General features: G+C 30.7%; 4 protein-coding genes across 5 annotated transcripts; 3 read left to right on the forward strand and 1 right to left on the reverse strand.

Annotated features, from left to right (window-relative positions):
• Positions 1 to 519: 519 nt before the first annotated feature.
• Positions 520 to 2531, forward strand: LOC114183504 (macrophage migration inhibitory factor homolog). 2 transcript variants are annotated; one of them, XM_028070541.1, is made up of 4 exons: positions 520 to 717; positions 1738 to 1938; positions 2022 to 2080; positions 2254 to 2531. In XM_028070541.1, the coding sequence occupies exons 1-3, from the start codon at positions 607 to 609 to the stop codon at positions 2073 to 2075; spliced, it is 366 nt and encodes a 121-aa protein (XP_027926342.1). In that variant the 5' UTR covers positions 520 to 606; the 3' UTR covers positions 2076 to 2080; positions 2254 to 2531. The 2 variants fall into 2 exon arrangements, with proteins under 2 accessions (XP_027926342.1, XP_027926343.1); XM_028070542.1 differs by lacking the exon at positions 2022 to 2080.
• A 1251-nt stretch (positions 2532 to 3782) lies between these two features.
• LOC114186045 (PRA1 family protein B4-like) lies at positions 3783 to 4962 on the forward strand. The gene has a single exon (XM_028074043.1). The coding sequence runs from the start codon at positions 4099 to 4101 to the stop codon at positions 4765 to 4767; it is 669 nt and encodes a 222-aa protein (XP_027929844.1). The 5' UTR covers positions 3783 to 4098; the 3' UTR covers positions 4768 to 4962.
• Positions 4963 to 14054: 9092 nt separating this feature from the next.
• Positions 14055 to 14804, forward strand: LOC114184322 (F-box/kelch-repeat protein At3g23880-like). The gene has a single exon (XM_028071631.1). It carries the CDS (start codon positions 14055 to 14057, stop codon positions 14802 to 14804), a length of 750 nt encoding a protein of 249 aa, XP_027927432.1.
• A 1481-nt stretch (positions 14805 to 16285) lies between these two features.
• Positions 16286 to 18324, reverse strand: LOC114186225 (ammonium transporter 3 member 3-like). Its single transcript, XM_028074265.1, has 3 exons — positions 17480 to 18324; positions 17100 to 17385; positions 16286 to 16986 (listed from the first exon to the last, which is right to left on the reverse strand). The coding sequence occupies exons 1-3, from the start codon at positions 18083 to 18085 to the stop codon at positions 16427 to 16429; spliced, it is 1452 nt and encodes a 483-aa protein (XP_027930066.1). The 5' UTR covers positions 18086 to 18324; the 3' UTR covers positions 16286 to 16426.
• Positions 18325 to 19983: the final 1659 nt, after the last annotated feature.

The raw sequence follows: 19983 nt of genomic DNA on the forward strand, positions 1-19983 counted from the left end.
CCTTCCGCCATGGATTCAAATAATAAAAACATGGATAACTTTATATAGAAAATAAAATATATATTTAAGTCATGTAATAACTAACACGTATATACAACTTGAATTTGGATTCACACTTAATTTTATTGTGCTGTTTTTTTACTGTATATTAATTACTATTAAAAAAATTTTAAAATACTAATACAATATACTTTTAATGCTCAAAAAAAATAATACCAAAAAAATCAATAAAAAATCTGGACCGATACAATTATTACTAATTTAATATCATAGCGTGACATTAACGTACTCTTACATTAACACCACGTTATATATCACTATTTTTTTTCAGATTGAGTTAGCCCAATTGAAATGGGCTATTTGAAAAGCCCATGAAACTTATTCATCTGGACATTTCTACCCTCTTGGTCGAATTAAATGACCAAAGTAACAGAGGTGGAATAGTAAGAAAAGGTTGGTTAAGGAGAAGGGTATTGTGGGGATTGTGAAGTATTGTATTGGTAACAGATAAAACGAGAGTGGAGTAACAAAGATAGAAATTTTACCTTACAGTTTCACTTTCACATCAGTGGCAGAAGAACAGAACAAGAGCTGCAGAGTGAAACGATGCCGTGCCTCAACCTCTCCACCAACGTCAACCTCGATGGCGTCGATACCTCTTCCATCCTCTCCGAAGCCACCTCAACCGTCGCCAGCATCATTGGCAAACCCGAAGCCGTACGTTAACTTCCTCACTCTCCATTTAACGTTTCTGTCATGTCGTTTTACGCGTGCTTTCGGTTTTTGAAAATCCCGTTTCTGGATTTTGGTTTTTACGCTTCGGTTTATTTTCTCAGTGCACTATTTCAATTTAATTTAATTTTTATGCAACTATATGTATAAATATGTGCAAATTGCTGATTAAGGTAGGAACTCTCCCCTTTTCTTCTGTTGTCTCCATGTCTAGGGTTCTTCTCCTTCTTCTTATTGTTATTTGAATATAAAATTATGGTTTTTGTTATGAGACCGGGGTTTGATTTTGTGTTGAGACTTCAACTTTATTCTCGCTGTGTTTGTTATACGTAATGTGCCAATTTAATATGCTAGATGGAATTTTTGTTTCTAGAATGAGATAGAAATGGAAAAGATAGAAACCCTTGCTTTTTCGTAACACATGTTGATACTTGATCGTCATATTCATGTTTTATAGTTCTATGTTTTTTACATTTTTACAGCTTAGTGTAGTTTCTTTTCTATTGAATTTTGTTGGTGGTTCTAGTGTTGTATGGTTGTAATTACAAAGTAGTGAATACCTCGTGCGTTCTTAAAAGTTGATAATAAGATGTTGTGAGGGTAGTTTTTCTACAATGGGTTATATCTATATTGCGATTGTTTCTAATTTGAGTGTAGTTTGTAATTTGTCAGGTTAAGCTTCTTAATTCTATGTTGAACATATTCAGCAACATCGAGTGACACACCCTTTCGGTTTAATTTTATGTCAATGGCAGCAATATAATCTGTTATATTTTTTGATTTCCATTCTGTATTTGATGGATGCTTTTTGGGAGGTGTTGCTACGGTGGAGTGATGGTCAATGGACGTGGAGCTTTTGTGGTTTGATGTATATTACGATCAAGTTTGATATATCTATTTTCTCCTACTGTATTCTTCTTGATTTGCTGTAAGATTTTCTTGATTTTATGTATTTGGTTTGTCTTTAAACTTTTCGATTCTTTTTTTTTTTTTCTTTTTTTGCAGTATGTGATGATTGTATTGAAAGGATCAGTACCCATGTCTTTCGGTGGGAATGAGCAGCCAGCGGCTTATGGTGAATTGGTGTCCATTGGTGGTCTGAACCCTGATGTCAACAAGAAACTCAGTGCCGCCATTGCTTCAATTCTTGAAGCCAAATTGTCTGTTCCAAAGTCACGATACTTCTTGAAGTTTTACGACACTAAGGCAAGTATCTAGACTCGAGAGTTCTCCTCAAAAGAAGGGCCTTACCTTGCATCCTCTTATTCCATTCTTCCTTTTTTGTTTAGGCCCATCAGAGTCAAGAATATGCACAATGTTTGCATGCTTTACACCAGCACTAGGCCATGTAAATAAATCCTCACTGTTCTAGATTTCATAGTAGCCTCTATAAGCTGTGTATATACTTGATAATCCAACTAAATTTCTTTTTGATGCTATACCAAAACTTTCTATGCCATTTAATAAATTAGTCACATATTCTTTGCTCAGAATGCTGATAGTGCTTTGTGTGTTCTGCAGGGTTCCAACCTTGGATGGAATGGATCTACATTCTGATTCGGAGTTATTGCGGTAATGATGCCATGGATGTCTGATGAACACGTTATTCTGTTTCAGAACTTCTTTTCTCTCTCTATATATAAGTACTCTGAATTTCATATAACTCCGTTGGGGACATGTTATCATAATATGATTATGTTCAAGGAGAACTGGGGCTTGGATTTGTTAATGATGTTATCTTTGACAAACATTATCTGGTGACCTTATGATGAGTGTCTTTTTAGAGGTTAAACTTGAAATTTTGGTCCCTCTGAACTTTAAATAGCGCAATTAGGTTAATGTCTTCATAAGTGTCAGAAAATTACACTGTCGTCTAGTTTTAGGTGATGGTAGTGTTGGAGATGCTAACATAATATGGTTGAAATTGTTATTTTTAGGTGATGGTAGTGTTGGAGATGCTAACATAATATGGTTGAAATTGTTATTTTTCAGTGAATTTTTATCAATATAAACAAATATAGTTTTGTGAATATTTTTCAGAATATATATTTCTTTTGGGAATATTTTAGTTTCTACAATATTGTGTTGAAAGTTATTAATCAGATATTTTTAAATGTCTTTAGAAATAATATGGCTTAAATACCTTTTTGGTATTCATTTTCGTAGTGTTTGTTGCTGATGGTTCTCATTTTGACAGAATGTTTAAAATGGTTTCATTTTCACCGAATGTTTAAAATGCTCTCATTTTTACCGAATGTTTGAAATGGTCATTATTTTCGCAATTCGTGTTTTATTTGGTTATTTTTTTTGTAATGTCGTTTAAATCATTAATGGAGCATTGTATATGTAACACACCTCAAAGCAACATAATACAAATAGTGTTACTTGTACATTGTTTCGTTACTGATTTAAAGGGCTTTACAGAAAATGACTAAATAAAACATGAATTGCGAAAATGAGGACTATTTTAAACATTTGGTAAACATGATGATCATTTTAAACATTCTGTCAAAATGAGGACCATGCGCAACAAATACTACGAAAATGAGGACTAAAAAGATATTTAAGCAAATAATATAAATCTATTACTTGAAATGGAAAAGTAGAAGAACAATAAAGTATTTAAAGTATGATTGAAATAGACAAATTATAGAAAAGTGTAAGAAAAAGATAAATTATTTTAAATTTTAAGTTTAATTTTTAATATATCATACCTTCAAATATGTTTAAACAATAATTTTAGCTATCAATATCCGTTAGTTTTTAATAATTTTTCAGTGATAATTTATTTCTTATTTAAATGATCTTTAGTAATTTTTATTTTGTTACTTTGGCAGTTATTTTTATTTAATGACTTTTTAATATTTTTTTTTTTAAATTTTTATAGTGATCGTTTGTATTTAATTTTAACTATCTAGTTATTTTAATATTTAACTATCTAGATATTTAACCATTTTATTATTTAACTATCTAGTGTTAATTAATACTTATTAGGATGAATATTTTAATCCCAAATCTGAGGGTGGTGGCTACACTTGTACACCCAACTCAATTTAACCCTATATTTGCTTGCATAGAAAGTTTGAAAAAAGGCAGACACAACATAGAAAATATATGAAAAATGATATAACATGATGAGTCTGTATGAACTACAATTGTCGAACTACGGTGCAAACAAGAAAAATAGAAAAAAGTGTAATGTGGATATAAAGCTTTTGGAGTATTTTATAGTAATAATTCTAGAATAGGAATGAAGGTAGCCAAATTAGAATAGCCAAAAACAAACAAGTCCTTTTTCTTCCTTTTCATATTTTCATTCCTTTCACCAAAATCAATCCCTCACTGTTTTTTCTGATATTCTTCAACATGGCCGCTCCAGCACCCAATCCACAGGTTCTCCCCGTCTCAAATCCTCAAAACACCATCACTACCACCGTCACCACCGCGGAACAGCAGCCACCGCAACCCGCAGTCCGCGCCATCGTATCCTTCTTCTCGGAATCCATCCGCCACAGCCTCTCGCATCGGCGTCCCTGGCCGGAGCTCATGGACCGGTCGGCGCTCGCCAAACCGATGTCATTCTCGGAGGCGACGCTGCGCGTGCGGCACAACGTCTCCTACTTCCGCGTGAACTACTACGTCGTGGTTTCGCTGATCCTGGCGGTGTCGCTCCTAACCAGCCCCTTCTCCCTGGTGCTCCTCCTCTCCCTCCTCTCCTCCTGGCTTTTCCTCTACCTCCTCCGCCCCACCGACCGGCCCCTCCACCTCTTCGGCCGTACCTTCACGGATTTCGAGACGCTCTCTCTCCTCGCCGGCGCTTCCTTCTTCCTCCTCTTCCTCACCCCCCTCGGCTCCCTCCTCGCCACCGCCTTCACCGTCTCCATCGCCCTCGTCGCCGCCCACGCCGCATTCAGAGTCCCCGAGGACCTCTTCCTCGACGACCGCGACTCCAACCAGCCGGCCGGCTTCCTCTCCATCCTCCGCGCCGCCGTCAACGTCCCACCCGTTCCCCCACCCGTCCCCGCCCGCGGCTGATCGGAGCTTCTCCGTGTCTGCACCCTCCAAGGATTCATTCACAAGTTTGTTTATACGTTTGGTTGATGTTAGAGAATTTGGACACGTTTTTTCTTTTATTATTTTTGGAGGGAAAACTTTTTCTTTTCTTTTCTGTTTTTTTTCTTACCCACACCCACCTGTTACTTTTTTTAAACAGTGACTTTCATTTCTGAACTTCTACTTGTTATTATTAAATAGCTTTATAATTGTTTTGTTTTTTCTGATGTCAAAGTTAGACTTATGAACTTGGGTATTTCTCTGGGCTATGTTTGAAAATATGAAGCAACAAAGAACATTATTATTATTATTATTATTATTATTATTATTATTAAATATTTAAGTTTTTTAGTTTCCTCCTATTGAATTTCTCCAAAACAATGTCGTTGGTTAACATCTCTAGATATTTGGAACATCTAAAATGGATTGCGGTGCTGATCCAAATTAAAAATAAAGAAGTTTGCAAACACGACTATGTGAAAGCAAGATTAACGAGAAAGTGCAAATTAACTTCTAAGAAAGAAATATTGGAGAAAGAAATATGTACATCTATAATTTTTACAAATATAAAAAAGGTTATATATTTTTGGTTTTCATATTTGTTCAAAATTTTAATAATGTTTGATCTTCTTACTTTCAAAATAATAGTTTTAATTCCTCGTTTTCGATGACATTAAATTTTTTTCATATTTTACTTACACGAAAATGAAACATGTCAACCACGTGTTAAAAATTATTTTTTGAATAAAAATTAATTGTTTTATAAAATGGAGCACCTGTTTAACATTTTAATTAAAATAAACCGTTTTAAGCAAATCCAATAAATGGTGAAATGGAAAACTTGTATTGAATTTGAAAGGATTTTTATTTTTTGTGAAACTAAAATATTTGGGGCGTTTCTTTCACGAACAAAGGTGGTGAAAAGAATTTTTGGCGAATAGAATTTTAGAGTTTTATAGTTTTGTAACTTTGGAACTACGAGAAGTTCTGGATCGTAGTGTATGACGTCGTTATCCTCATCTTCACAATTAGGATTGTACGATTTTGTGTGAGTAGTTGTTATTGGTAGGGGGAGCTACTTCATCTATGAATGAAGAATGGTTTTGATGATGTCTACTGGATTAGAATAGAACATAGATTTGGTCTAGTTAGGTTATGCATTAGGCTAATAGTTTTTCTTTATCAGATGTAAATTAGGCCTGCTTTATGTTGCAATGGACCATTACACTCTTGCTTGTGCAAACATGAATGGTTAGCTGTTTAACTAATGGATTAGCTGTGAGTATTACACTAAGGCAGTGAAAATACACTCACGATAATCGATTAGGTAAATTGCTAATCCATTAATGACAACAGAGAAAGCTGTATAAAAGCTGGTTTTAAAATCTGTTTTAAGTATGGAGAAAATTGATAGATTACAACAGTTTCCTTCTAAGAGAGAGCCTTCTGAGAGTCACAGAGATATTGAGCATTCTGGAAGATCATTCAAGTGCAGATCCAAGAAGATTGATAGTTGATTCTACCATTATGGGTTGAATCAAGGAGCATATTGTCAAATCTGCACAACATAGGTGTATTCGTTTCTTGATTTTGTTTATTGTATTTCTGATTACAGTTGCTTCAGTGTGTGAAGTGTAGGCCTAGGTGCAATTGTCTGGATGCATTACTCCTAGGGGGAGTTTTTGATTGGCAAATCAAGTTCTTGGGTTTTAGGGTCTAGAATTATATAGGTGTGCTTGTAATTCTTTGATCCTATCTGTGTTAGTGGAATCCTCCTAAGTGAGTTACTTATGAGAAGATTGGATGTAGATTCATCCTGAATCGAACCAATATAAATTGTTGTGTTTTGTTTCTTTCTCTTCTTTCATAATCTTTCTTGATTGAATTAAAACAGTCCATTAACCCAGAACTGTGAAATTGATTAATTGAGCTTTAAAACCTAAAGATTTATTCAAGATTCATCTTAAACCAGATAAAAGCCTATTAATCAATTCAGATCCCTTTGTGGTTAAGATAATTAGACAGATCTGTTTTTAACAATTGTTGATGTAAAAATACAATGAGCTTTGAAATTTGAGAGTAAGTAGATACAAGTATTTACACTTTTTAGTTGTTGACTTATTATACAAGGTTCGATGGTGGGTAACTAATTTACCTTACTATATGCTACTCCATGAATTCCCGTGCTAGATCATTCATAGTGTACTCGTTCAGAGCCCATGTCAGTCAGAGAGCGAGTTAAAGGGGACAGCAAGAGTTCAAATCCGAGATGGGGGGAAGCTGTGGTAGAGAAGAAGTGCTTTTCGGCTAGGGGACGAATTGATGTATGAAGGCTCGGGATAGAACCGATGTGTTGGAAGTGGGTTAGGAGGTAGTTGATTCCCGATATTGTCGGGAGAGAATATTATGGGGAGATTTAGAGAATATTTTTTGGGATATTCAGGTAGGTTTTTAGGAAGAGGTTATTTGTTATTATTTTAAAGAAATATTTTAGGAAAAGATAATTTTATGGTTGTATGTTATCTATAATTTTTCATATTTGTAACTGATTATAATATAAATACAAGGGGGGTTCCCATGGTCAAGGGACGGATAATGGTTTTTGACCTAAGCAAGTCTTAAGCTAGGATTAAAACTATTTCTTTCTTTTTGTTTTTGGTTAAGAATTATCTGGCATTTTTCTTGACCTAAACACATAGGTTCCTCACCTCCAACATCCCCTACTCCTGTGTAAGCTATTATCATAGCAAAAAATAAAAATGAAACAATCACAAAACAATGGTAAGCTAGTATATTTAACGAATAGACATATAATTAAATTCAAAGATCAAGATCAAGCAAATCATGCACAACTAACTCATTCAACCATACATATCATATGAGCAAACCATGATAACTACCTCAAAGATTCTGTCTCATCACAAGGATCCCAATATCATTTTGGCTTATAAAACCATGACCTTTCCAACCTTCTGATATGACAATATTAGCTCACTTGTGACAACAAAAAATGGTCCATTTAGTACCAATTTCGACCATATGACCTCTATTGACTCTCACTAACAAGATATCTTACTTTATGTGAGTCAGAATACCTAGTAGAGTCTGGATAGTCTTCTTCCGAGTCTATACTCAATACATCTAACATAAGAGTGAAATGCTTTCTCCTTTAAAAGCCTATCCTCATTCATCATATTCCAATTGCATATAATCTCATTCAACATTTAAATATCCCTATCATTCATTCACACATATACATTTAACAACAACTCATTCAATGCCAAACAACCCACTAAATTTAACAAACGTATGCCCAACGCCACAAACTTATGCTCAGTGCAACTCAAACCAAGGAGTCCCAAGAAGAATCACACCCAATGCGCTCTCCCTCAATGCAAAGCAGGCCAGGAGATCGCCCAATAAGAGCACCCCTTAAGATCATAGAATTTTAACCCAAGTGTTCTTCCTGACAGGCCCTTGGTGGTGCCAACACCAACAAGTTAGTGAGCTCATTGACTTTGTTGTGCTAAGTGGTACTGAAGTTTTATCCAATGCAATCTGATATGAAAGCTCTATCTCCCTTAAAGAATTTTCAAGGTCTTACGATATCAACCATATAGATAAATATATATTTATGAAAAAAAATTGAGTTCATAGATTTTCCTCAATGTTCTCTAAATCAATGCTTCATGGCTAAGCCCATTCTATTTTTGTGTTCTACAATAAATTATCTCTAAATAAATAAGTATCTCATATGGTCGATCATAACTAAAAATATAGTCTCTAATTCATTTAGTTATGGCTAGATGAAATAAGATTTTGTGGAAAGTTAGATTTTGATGCTTAGATGACACGTAATAACTTACATTTACACGTTGAATTACCTAGATTTACAAAAACTTTATCATTTTATAATTCAAAAAAAGAAAATCATTTCAATTTATATAACTACTTAATTATTGATGGATATTCGATTAATAGCACTGTCATTAGTTATTTTAGTTGCTACATAAATTAATGTTATTAAAATTTATTTAATCGTTAATTCGGTTACAAATTAAAATTTGAATTATATTTAGCAACCAAAAAATTTTGGTTTCTAATTAAAACTTGGAACATATTTATAAAAAAAAAATTGTTACTAATTACAAGTTTAAACATTATTAGTAACTAAAAAAGTTTTTAGCCACTAATGCAATATTCGGTTGCAAATTTAGTTGTAGAAGTAAACTATTTACTTTAGTGACTCAACTCAAATGTGTCGCTTAAAACATTACATTTGAGGTGTAATTACTTATTTTTGTCCCCTAATTTTTTGGTTTGGTTCAATTTTTTTCACTTATTATTTGTTTGTTCAATTTAGTCATTAAATTATTTGACAAGGTTGAATTTGGTCCTCTACGTTAAATTGGAGTTAACACTGTGTCTGTACATAACACGTGTCAAGCCGTGAAATTTTATTTTTTTTAATTTTTTTAAAATTTTTAAAATTTTTAAAATTTGTTTTCTAGAAATATATACACTGCCACGTGTTAGGTTATCGTCATAATACGTGGTAGTGGTAGTAATTATTTTCAATTTAGTCTTCTATTTAAATTTTTGGTTCAATTTAGTATCCATATTTTTAAAATGATCCAATTTTGTCCTCTCCAATTTGAAACCAAATTAGTAAATAAGATTAACTACAACTTATATATACATGTTAAAATATTTTTTTTGAATTTATACATCAAATCACTACACTTAAATATTCAAATTATTTTATTTTTTATAAATGTAAAAAAATTCAAGTGTAAAAATTACAAGGGAAAAAATGTGAAAAAATAAAATAATTTGAGTATTTAGGTGGAATGATTTGATGTATAAATTCAAAAAAAAATATATTTTAACATGTATATATTGGTTGTAATTAAGCTTATTAACTAATTTTGTCTCAAATTAGTTATGACAAAATTGGATCGTTTTAAAAGATAGAAGGACTAAATTGAACAAAAAATTTAGATAAAACACTAAATTAAATACAACTACTACCACTGCCACATGTTACAACTGTAAACTATCACGTGGTATGACGATAACCTCACACGTGACAATTTATATATTTTTAGAAAAGAATTAAAAAATTTTAAAAAAATTAAAAAAAAATTAAAAATTCCACATTTTAACACGTGTCATATACTGTTAACTATAACTTAACAAAAAAATGACAAATTGAACATTTTTAAATAATTAAAGGACTAAATTGAACCAAATAATAATTAGGTGACCAAATTAAACCAAACAAAAAAAATTAGGGACTAAATAAGTAATTATACATACATTTAATGACACAAAATAATTCTGGTTGCTAATTAAAATCTTAAACATATTTAAGGACCAATAAATGTTTTGTCACTAATACAAGACTTAATTTAGTTACAAATTCATAACAAAAATAAACTATTTACTTTTGCGACCAAGTTTCGCTAATATAACATTTGTCCTGTTGCTCGTTAAGTATATTACTTCCATTTTAAAAAAAATATAACCATCGGTTTGACTACCGAAATTTAGCTAGTAACCAAAAATTTCATACTTAAATTTCAGTTTTTAATTAAATTATGTTCATCAAAGATATAATTTATCACTATATTTCTGTAGCATATTTCCGACAAATATGCTATTTCAATCACTAATAACAACCTACTTAAATTCGATCTCCAAAACTCTTATTTTTTTATAGTGCATAATAATAATATATAAATTATAAATAATTATATTTTTAACTTTATATTTTTAACTCCCAAATGACATTGTATAATCTTTATCGACTCTATCGACTCTATATAATGATGGAAAAGTTAGTTGTAAAATTACTTGTGTAAAATTATTTATCAAAATATATGAATAGTTTAAATATAATTTAATTTAGTTAATAAGATATATGATTAATTGTCATATATATATATATATATATATATATATATATATATATATATATATATATATATATATTAAAAAAGTGAAACGATACGAAAAGAAATGACAATATACCATTAGAGATTGAGAAACCAAAGTTTGTTTTAGCTGCGATCAATCCAAGCAAAAGTTATACTTTCTTATCAAAATATAAGTAAAAGTCTCAAAATCCATAAAACAAAAAAAAAATAAACAAAAGAAACACATTTTTAATCCTAATACAAATATAATAAATAAAATAAAAAACAACAATAACATAAGTAGAATGAGAAAAATATATTAACCACGAACATTGGTATGCAACATGATATTCAAGAAATAAAATATGTCAAAACTTCTTAAAAAACGAATTCTATGATAGAAGAAAACAATAAAAGACAATGAATAAAATCAGTAGACGAGAAATAATATAGAAATAAAAGAAAAAAATAAAAATAAAAATTGATTATAAAAGAATATAGATAACTAATCATTATTTTTTTCCTAAACCAAATTATAATTCATTGCAAAAATGGTTTTAAGTCATTAAATATAATTTTTAATACCAATAAAAATTAACAAAGATAATAATTTAATTAAACTATATTCTCAAACTTAAGTTATAATTAATTTAATAGAGATAAGTTAGTACTAAAAAAATAAATTTTGAGACCTTTTTTCTTATACATAATTTCATAATTAATTTAATAGAGATATATTAGTACTAAAAAAATTTTAGAAGTCTTTTTTTTCTAATATGTAATTTTAGAATTAGTTTAATAAAGAAATATTAGTACTAAATTGTCTTAGACATTTTTTTTAGACCTAAAACAAGTGGATTACTTGATATATATATATATATATATATATATATATATATATATATATATATATATATATATATATATATATATATAAAGATGAATTTTAATTATCATGATTTATCTGCTTAAGTTAAGATATAATTTTAACTTTTTAACACATAAAGTAAATAAAAATTGTTTAATTCGACCTATTTCTAATCTCTAATAATGTTATTCCATGGTCAACAATTTGTTGAAAATCACATAATATCAAAATAATCTCTTCAAAGATAAATACACTCTGAACCCTAGGCCTGTCTACAAATACTCAAAGTATTATGGCTCAACATGTGATTTTGTGTGGATAAGATTGTAAACACTTCTCATGTAATTTTTGTGGCCAAAATTGTAAACTTTTCTTGTGCGTGTGGATAAAAGTGTAAACCATTCTCATGCAAATTTTTGTAGACAAAAGTACAAATTCTTCTGGTGCAATTTTTGACAAAACTACAAATTTACTGATAACTCACACCTACCTAAGTTCTTCAATTACACTCATCTATCCAAGTTCCCGATACATTTAGTGAGTCGTGGTCACCGTCTCAAACCAGCTATTATTTTTATAATAACTTTCTTCTTCTCATTTCTATTAGATTTTGGTGAACACCCACAACAAAATCAACCATTTTTTGTATGGGATATAGTTGTAAAATTTTAAAATACTAGGAGTGATTTACTTAATAAATTCATACTTTATTGCTGCCTTCTCATTTTTATTAACACAATATGCTTTTGAAAAACAACTATAAATAAATAAATTATAAAAAAAAATATGAGAATATTTAGCGATTATTTTTTAGCCAAGAATTATTCAATTATTCTTATACATATAAAGTGTAATATTATATATTTAATCCTTATAACAAGATTATTTCAATTAAATAAAAAATACAGTTGTTTTGGTGAAAAGTAACAACAAATTACTTACAGAAAGTTGTATAAAAACGATTTAAATGATTAAATTAGATTTTGAAATTATATAATTATATATGATATAATTTGTTATAACCATATTTGATTAGATAAAATATACTTATATTTGTTTTCAAATTGATTGAGTGTTAGGGTTTTGATTCTCCATATATAAGAAGTTTCACCTCACATATTAACACACTATACAGTAGAGAAAAATAGTTACTGAATTTTTTTTCCTTATCTGTCTACTATTTGCTTAATAAATTCAATCACACTTTTATATTGTTTTCGGATTTTTTTTTTCACACAATATTTTAAAAAACAACCATAAATAAAGAAATTTATAAGGAAAAACATGAGAATATTTAGCGATTGCATCTTTTAATTAAGAATTATTTCGATTAATTGTATTTAATTCTATAACAAGATTATTTCAATTGAATAAAAATAAAATTGTTTTTATTGAAAATTAGTAACAAAGTAATCATATGAAAAAAGATATAAATGATTAAATTAGATTTTGATATGATATAATTTGTTATATCCATATTTGCTTAGATAAAATATACTTATATTTATATTTGTTTTCAAATTGATTGAGAGTTAGGGTTTTGATTCTCTATATATAAGAAGTTTCACCTCACATATTAACACACTATACAAATGAGAAAAATAGTTACTGAGTTTGTTTTCCTTATCTGTTTACTATTTGCTTAAGCCCTCTCTGTGTTCGTGAAGATTGAGTAATCGCCGCACTTGGTCATCGAAGATTCTTGTAGTGGAAAAGAAAGATAAAGGTAATTCCTTGATTCATATGTTTGATAACGTTTTTCTCATTGTTTTGGTTCAAAAACGTTCTAAATTTTATCTTTAAATCCAAACCATGAAGAAGTAAAGAGCTAGAATATTCTATATACCTTCTATTTCTGCCTTTTAAATTATTTCATTTGTACAATTATTATGCGATTAGATATATATGATTGTTGTTTGAAGGGTCAGTAGCATTATGAATTAGATTAGATTGATTTTGTGGAGAAAAGTTCATTCGTAGAAGAGTTCCTTTCCCAGATTATCTAGATTTTAATTTTGATGATATCAAATCAATTACATTTAGGCCAAAATATTCCTTCTATGTCTATCAAGGTTTCTAAGATAGTGATAATTCATCAAACATATTTGTTTATTAAAATTTTAATTTTAATCAGACGAAATAATTATAAAATTCCAAGGAGTGAGACTAAGATAGTTGTAGATATAGTTTATTTTTTCCAAAAATTCAAATTTTGATAACTGAAGCAAAGATGTAAAATTTGCTAAAAGATTTTTATTTTATAAATGATGTGTGATGTTACGATATTATTTTTTACTTTTAGGTTTAGAAACTTCAGTGAAGTGAAGATGTTGTGTGAAGATATGTTGCTGGAAATTTTATCAAGGCTTCCGGTGAGATCTCTTAAGCGATTCATGTGTGTGAGCAAGAATTTTCAATCTATCATCTTAGATGTTCGTTTTTTGAGAATGCATCTTCAAAATTCACGCAAAAGGACTAATATCATGTTAAGTTACTCAAACAAAGGTAAAACTTATGTGGATGCCTCACCTATCAGTTCTTTGATTGAAGATTCAACACCCTTCTTTACTGCTAACACTATCAATGGATCTAAGCCTCAGAGGAACAAGTATCAAGTTCTTGGTTCATGCAATGGCTTGGTCTGTATGATTAAATGGGACCAAAACGTACCCGACATATTCTACTTATGGAACCCCGCTACAGCTACAAAAGTACTAATTCCAAATTCGCATCCTCCTCATTCTCGACATTTTCCATTAAAATTTCATGAGAACGAATATATGGCTATGGTAGGGTTTGGCTATGATAATTCAAGGGATTCCTACAAAGTGGTTGCAATAGTTGGCCATTTGAATTCCGAAGGTGATAATCATCCTTTTAGATCTGTAATTTACAACCTAAATGACAAGAAGATAGGTTGGAAAGACATTCAAGATTTTCCCGTTGATCCTACTGGAACGGAAGGTGATGGAATATACCTAAACAACACTCTTAACTGGTTAGGGTCACCATATTGTAACAACTATGACTATGATGATGACCGTTATATTTCATTTGATGAAGTGTTGATAGCTTCGCTTGATCTTGAGACTGAGATGTACACACAGATATTGCTTCCTGGCGAACTTAATGGGGTGTCCATAGAAGATTTCTCCTTTCCTTTTGACCAACTTCATTGCAATGAAGCTCCAATTATTGGAGTTTTGGGTGGTTGTTTAAGTCTTTCTAATTAATAGTTTTATAAAAAATTTTCAATTCCTCGTCAAAATATATGCAAAAAAGCTTTTTAAACTCGTAAATAAAAAAGTACCGAAAAATAAAACTAGGTAAAAGAAACACATTTCTAATTTTAGTACAAATCTAAAACAAAATACAAACTACAACAACACATATAAAAAGAAAAAACATACTAACCAAAAATGAGGATGCAAAATTGTACACATGGACAATATGATATTGAAGGAGTGTAATCTAAATGACTCAAGTAGAGAAGAAAGTAAGGAGAGATAAAATAAGTCACAAAGAGAAAAATAGATAAAAGAAGAAAATAGAATTATAAAAAAATAAAAATAACTAATCATTATCTTTTTCGTAAACAAAATTATAATTTACTAAATAAAGATTTTAACTCATTAATTATCATTTTAATACCAATAAAAATTAACATACACTATTAATAATTTAATTAAATTTTATTTTCAAACATAAACTTATAATTAGTGTAATAGAACTATATTAGCAATAAAATATTTTTTAAGATCTTTTTTTATTTCAAACATAATTTTATAATTAATTTAATAGAGATACATTAGTAAAAAATATTTTTAGACCTTTTTTTTAAAAAATAATTTTATAATTAATTGATTAATAGAAAAATATTAATAGTAATTTTTTTTAGATCTTCTTTTTGTCGGAAGCCTAAAACGAATAATTTTACTTATTTTATCTTTGAGTCGGATAATTATAAATGTTATGCTTTAGGTACGATCATTAGAAGATGAGTTTTATAATATCATTTTAGTAGATGTTACAATATACCTATTTTGTTTTTGCATTTTATGAAAATGATGTAAAATATCAGTTTCCAATAAACAGAACCTGGATGCGTGGATGTTATATTATATAGTTTATAGTGAAATTTTATTTATCACGTGGTAAATACTTCACATACTATATATAAAAAAAAGTGATATTTTATATGATTTTCACAAGTGGTGGAATGAAATAGGTATATATTTAATTTATAGATAAATCACAACTTTTAAAGTTAGTACAATTAAAAGAATATTTAATACTATTTTTATTTATTAAAAAGTTAATGTGTACTTAGAGTTGTCGATTATAATATTAATTACCAACATATTTATTGGAGTATTTGAGAATAGGTTTTATTATTGAAGTGGATTTCACGTGGAAAGAATTTTAAATTAGAACGTGCATATACAAAGTCAATTATAATTTTTTTTTTTTGTGACTTGTTGATTTTTGAATATAACGTATAAAAACTTAAAAAGTTGTGGTGTAAAACATTGAACGACTTATCTATTTCATGTTTACATAGCTATTATATATGTAAATTCCTTGAAGATGTTGAGAAGGAAAAAACGATGTACGAAAGAAAGTAGAAAGTGGATTTCATTGTCTTATGCGGCAGTGAAGTCTAAAGTTTATTAAATTTTGAGTTTGTACTTTTCACATGATGAAGACAGGACCTCAATATTCTTCTGCATCTTCGAAAAAGATGCAAATTGCATAAGCCATTTTTACAAAAACAAGTGAATCATACTTGCAAAAATAGCTTCATTCCATTTAATGAACTTACAACAGATACCAGAATCCAAGTATAATGCAACATCTACTCTTCTTCATTCCTGGTGAGAGGAATAGAAAACCTTCGCCGGCACAGAGAAGGAATGGTTGGACTTATATGGAGACGAAGAGGGACTCTCATTCTCTCTCCATCACCCCACAATGCGTATGCTTCTTCCCCATGAGCAGCATCATCACCAACCTCAAGCTCCTCTTCTTGCATCCTAAGATCCACAATGTGGCTTATAAGAACACAAACCAGGCTAGTAACAACCACATTCCAAACAATAATAAACCCTGCTCCAACTAACTGGTACCATATTTGCCTCATCCCTTCACCCACTGATTCCCCCTTAGAGAAGCTATAGATTAAGCCTGGACCATACTGATCATCGCTATACAATATTCTTAGAAGCCCGGGTTTGGCAAACACGCCAGAAAGAAGGCCCCCAAGAACACCAGCCACAGCATGAGTGTGAAAGACTCCTAATGTATCATCCACACTCTGAAAGAATGCTGATTTTTTGTGTAACACCATCATAGTGTACCATGGAATGGAACCAGACAAAGCTCCCATCAACACTGCTGCCCATGAATCCACCAAGCCTTTTCACAAACATAGGTAAAAAAAACAAGGTTAAAGAGGATGTTTTTACATGAAATAACACAACTAACTTTTGATCGGTTTGAGTGAGCATCATCATTGATCAATATACTACCTGCACCTGGTGTGATGCAAACGAGGCCAGTGATCATTCCCTGTACGGCTCCTATGACCGAGCTCTTGGTATATACCATCATGTCCAATGTAAGCCAAACCAGTAGGCTTGTTGCAGTACATAGATGGGTGTTGAAGATGGCCAACGATGCAATTTCTCCCACTTGGAAAGTAGCTCCACCGTTAAAACCTGTCCAACCCATCCACAAAAACCCTGCACCTCCCAGCACGTGAATTATGTTGTTTGGTGGAAAGTTTTGCCTGTCGTATGAAATTCTTGGACCAACCTGCCATTCATCCACACTTGTTAAGTAGCAAGTTTTTCTAGACTTGTGAAAGTGATAGTGTTGATAAAGATGAAGGGTTAGAAATTGAATGTACCCAATAAGCAGCTGTGAAACCTGCAATGCCAGAAGACAAATGAATGACGAAGCCACCAGCATAATCGATTATTTTTCCCTGGAGGAAGCCATTTTTGCCCCATATGCTGAATGCACCAACAGTGTAAGAGAACGTGAGCCACAAAGGAACAAACAACATCCACGCATAGAAGTTCATTCTCCCCAGCAAAGACCCTGCAAGCAACACAACAGTGATTGCGGCAAAAGCAAATTGATAGAACACGAAGTCAGCCATTGGAAAGTACCCAGCACTCGACTTCGCTAGCAGAAACTTCCCACTCAGAGCGTGGTTGGGCTTTCCCACGAATGGCAAAAGCTCACTTCCAAATGCCATGCCATGGGCCCATGAAACCCAACAAATGAGCACGCAAGCAAAGGCGTACAGGGCCATGAAGGCTGAGTTCACAGCCCATTTTCTCTTAACCATGCTGCCGTACAGGATGACAAGCCCAGGAACACTCTGAAGGCCCACCAAGGTTGCCGCCGTTAGTTGCCATGCATTATCTGCTTTGTTGTTCCACTCGGGAGATGCATCGCTTGGCAAAAGCGATGATGGAATGGGGAAACCATAAGAACTTGCACTCATGGTGTTTGAAAAAATTTCTCTGTGGTGGGATAGAGTTTGGAATATAAAAGGTGAGAAATTTTGGACATTTTTTTAAGGAACTTTTGAAATAATCGACTAGTTGTTGTTTCTTGTTGCGGTGATTCGACATCTGCTATAGACACACTAGATTCAATTCAAATTTATATTGTAAAAGGGCTAAACTCTAGAATCTTGAGTGAGGTGAAGTTTTGTAATTTTATAGTTTGCACTTGAGACAAGGGATAATAAGCAATTCACTTGTGACGTGAGGAGCATTGTTCTAATCGACTTCGTTTCCTGAGCAAGTTAAATTTAAGTAATAAATAATCATTGAAGACAAGAAAAATGACGCAATTGCAATAATGGAGTTTGGGAGATGAAGGAGTTTGGGAATCAACAATCTTGGACTCTATTGTTGAACGCATCTCTTCAAGATCTTGGACTTCAAACCATTCGATTTCCTACGAAATCCTATCACGAATATTACCTATGGAGGATTTCAACATTAGGAAATCAACATTTTTCTTATAATTATTATAGCAATTTGCTACCTCTGTGCATGATTGAGAATGATCGTGACATCGTGATCATTCACTGTGCCTTTCAAGGTTTTGTTAAGGAAACAATAGTTTATAATCTGAAAGATAAGACAGTGACTTCCAAAAAGATGGCTGACAACTTACAGTGGATCTATCCTTTTGATTATGTCGAAAGCTTGGTTTCCCCTACATTAGAGTAGGTGTTCTATATTTCTTAGGCATTTTTTAATTTTTTTTATGTCAATGAATATTGTATGTAGATCGTATCTTTAATTTTGGTTTCATCATGTCTTGAAAAATTTTAGAACAACTTTTTTTTTTTATGCAATTAGATATTTCTTTTACTTATGGGATAAGAACGTTATCTTGCAATGTTACATAATATTTTGATACAAGTGAAGGATGACGAAATCTCCTTTAAAGATGTATTGTACTTAATTATTTCAAAATTTAATTAAAATTCTAAAATATATATAACTATAAAATTATAAAATATAAATTAAAAAAATGTAATACTAACTCACAGGTGAGTAACGCGTAAAAACTGATATTTTAGAGGAGATCGACATCTGAAAACAATTTGTAATATGTCTTAAAAAAATTATAAAATTATAAAATTATAAAATTATGTGATCATATAAATATAAAATTATATAATTCTAAATAATATAATATAATTATAAATCATATAATTATAAAAGTATGAAATTACAAAGCATATAATTATTAAATTATAAATAATAAAGTTATTAAATTATATTTCATAATATTAGGATTTTTTTAATTTTATAGTTTTATAATTATCTATTTTTTTAATTTATCTAATTTTATATTTTTTAATTTTTTTAATTTATAGTTTCATAATTTTGTAGTTTTATAATTTTCTATTAATTTTATAGTTTTATAATTTTTTAACCTAATGATTTTATAGTTTTATAGGTATAAGTTTCGCATTTTTTGTAATTTTATTTATTTTTTGATTATTTTTATTTTAAAAAATTATTTTCGTGTTAAATAGAGTAATGATGTGTTTAGGTGTATTTTTCATCTCTATAACACCAGAGAAAGTCAAACCCTAATTCCTACAACAGAAAAATAGAGTCCTAAGATATTAGCACCCACAATATAGGGGCATCAATTCCCACATTCCCTTTCTTTGGATCCACCGTTGTGGCATAAACCAAAAATCATCACACATTCAAACACCAATGCATTCCACACAGATACACCAGGGGATTGAGAAAATAAATGAGCTCAAAAGGTAACTATTAATTGCTTGTGCAGTGTTAAAGCTGAAGGAAGATTATAGAGCATAATGCATTTAATAACTGAACCAAATAACTGTGCAATCCTATTCAG

The sequence above is a fragment of the Vigna unguiculata genome, chromosome 5, assembly GCF_004118075.2.
Source record: "Vigna unguiculata cultivar IT97K-499-35 chromosome 5, ASM411807v1, whole genome shotgun sequence".
Lineage (NCBI taxonomy): Eukaryota > Viridiplantae > Streptophyta > Magnoliopsida > Fabales > Fabaceae > Vigna > Vigna unguiculata.

What these genes read in the sequence shown, in the direction of transcription:
- LOC114186045 (XM_028074043.1), top strand. Translation starts at nt 4,099, where the DNA reads ATGGCCGCTCCAGCACCCAATCCACAGGTTCTCCCCGTCTCAAATCCT.
- LOC114183504 (XM_028070541.1), top strand. Translation starts at nt 607, where the DNA reads ATGCCGTGCCTCAACCTCTCCACCAACGTCAACCTCGATGGCGTCGAT. An exon ending in TCATTGGCAAACCCGAAGCC is followed by an intron (nt 718 to 1,737) that starts GTACGTTAACTT and finishes CTTTTTTTGCAG; the next exon opens with TATGTGATGATTGTATTGAA. An exon ending in TGAAGTTTTACGACACTAAG is followed by an intron (nt 1,939 to 2,021) that starts GCAAGTATCTAG and finishes TTTTTTGTTTAG; the next exon opens with GCCCATCAGAGTCAAGAATA.
- LOC114184322 (XM_028071631.1), top strand. Translation starts at nt 14,055, where the DNA reads ATGTTAAGTTACTCAAACAAAGGTAAAACTTATGTGGATGCCTCACCT.
- LOC114186225 (XM_028074265.1), bottom strand. Translation starts at nt 18,085, where the DNA reads ATGAGTGCAAGTTCTTATGGTTTCCCCATTCCATCATCGCTTTTGCCA. An exon ending in GTTTCACAGCTGCTTATTGG is followed by an intron (nt 17,386 to 17,479) that starts GTACATTCAATT and finishes GATGAATGGCAG; the next exon opens with GTTGGTCCAAGAATTTCATA. An exon ending in TTGCATCACACCAGGTGCAG is followed by an intron (nt 16,987 to 17,099) that starts GTAGTATATTGA and finishes GTTTGTGAAAAG; the next exon opens with GCTTGGTGGATTCATGGGCA.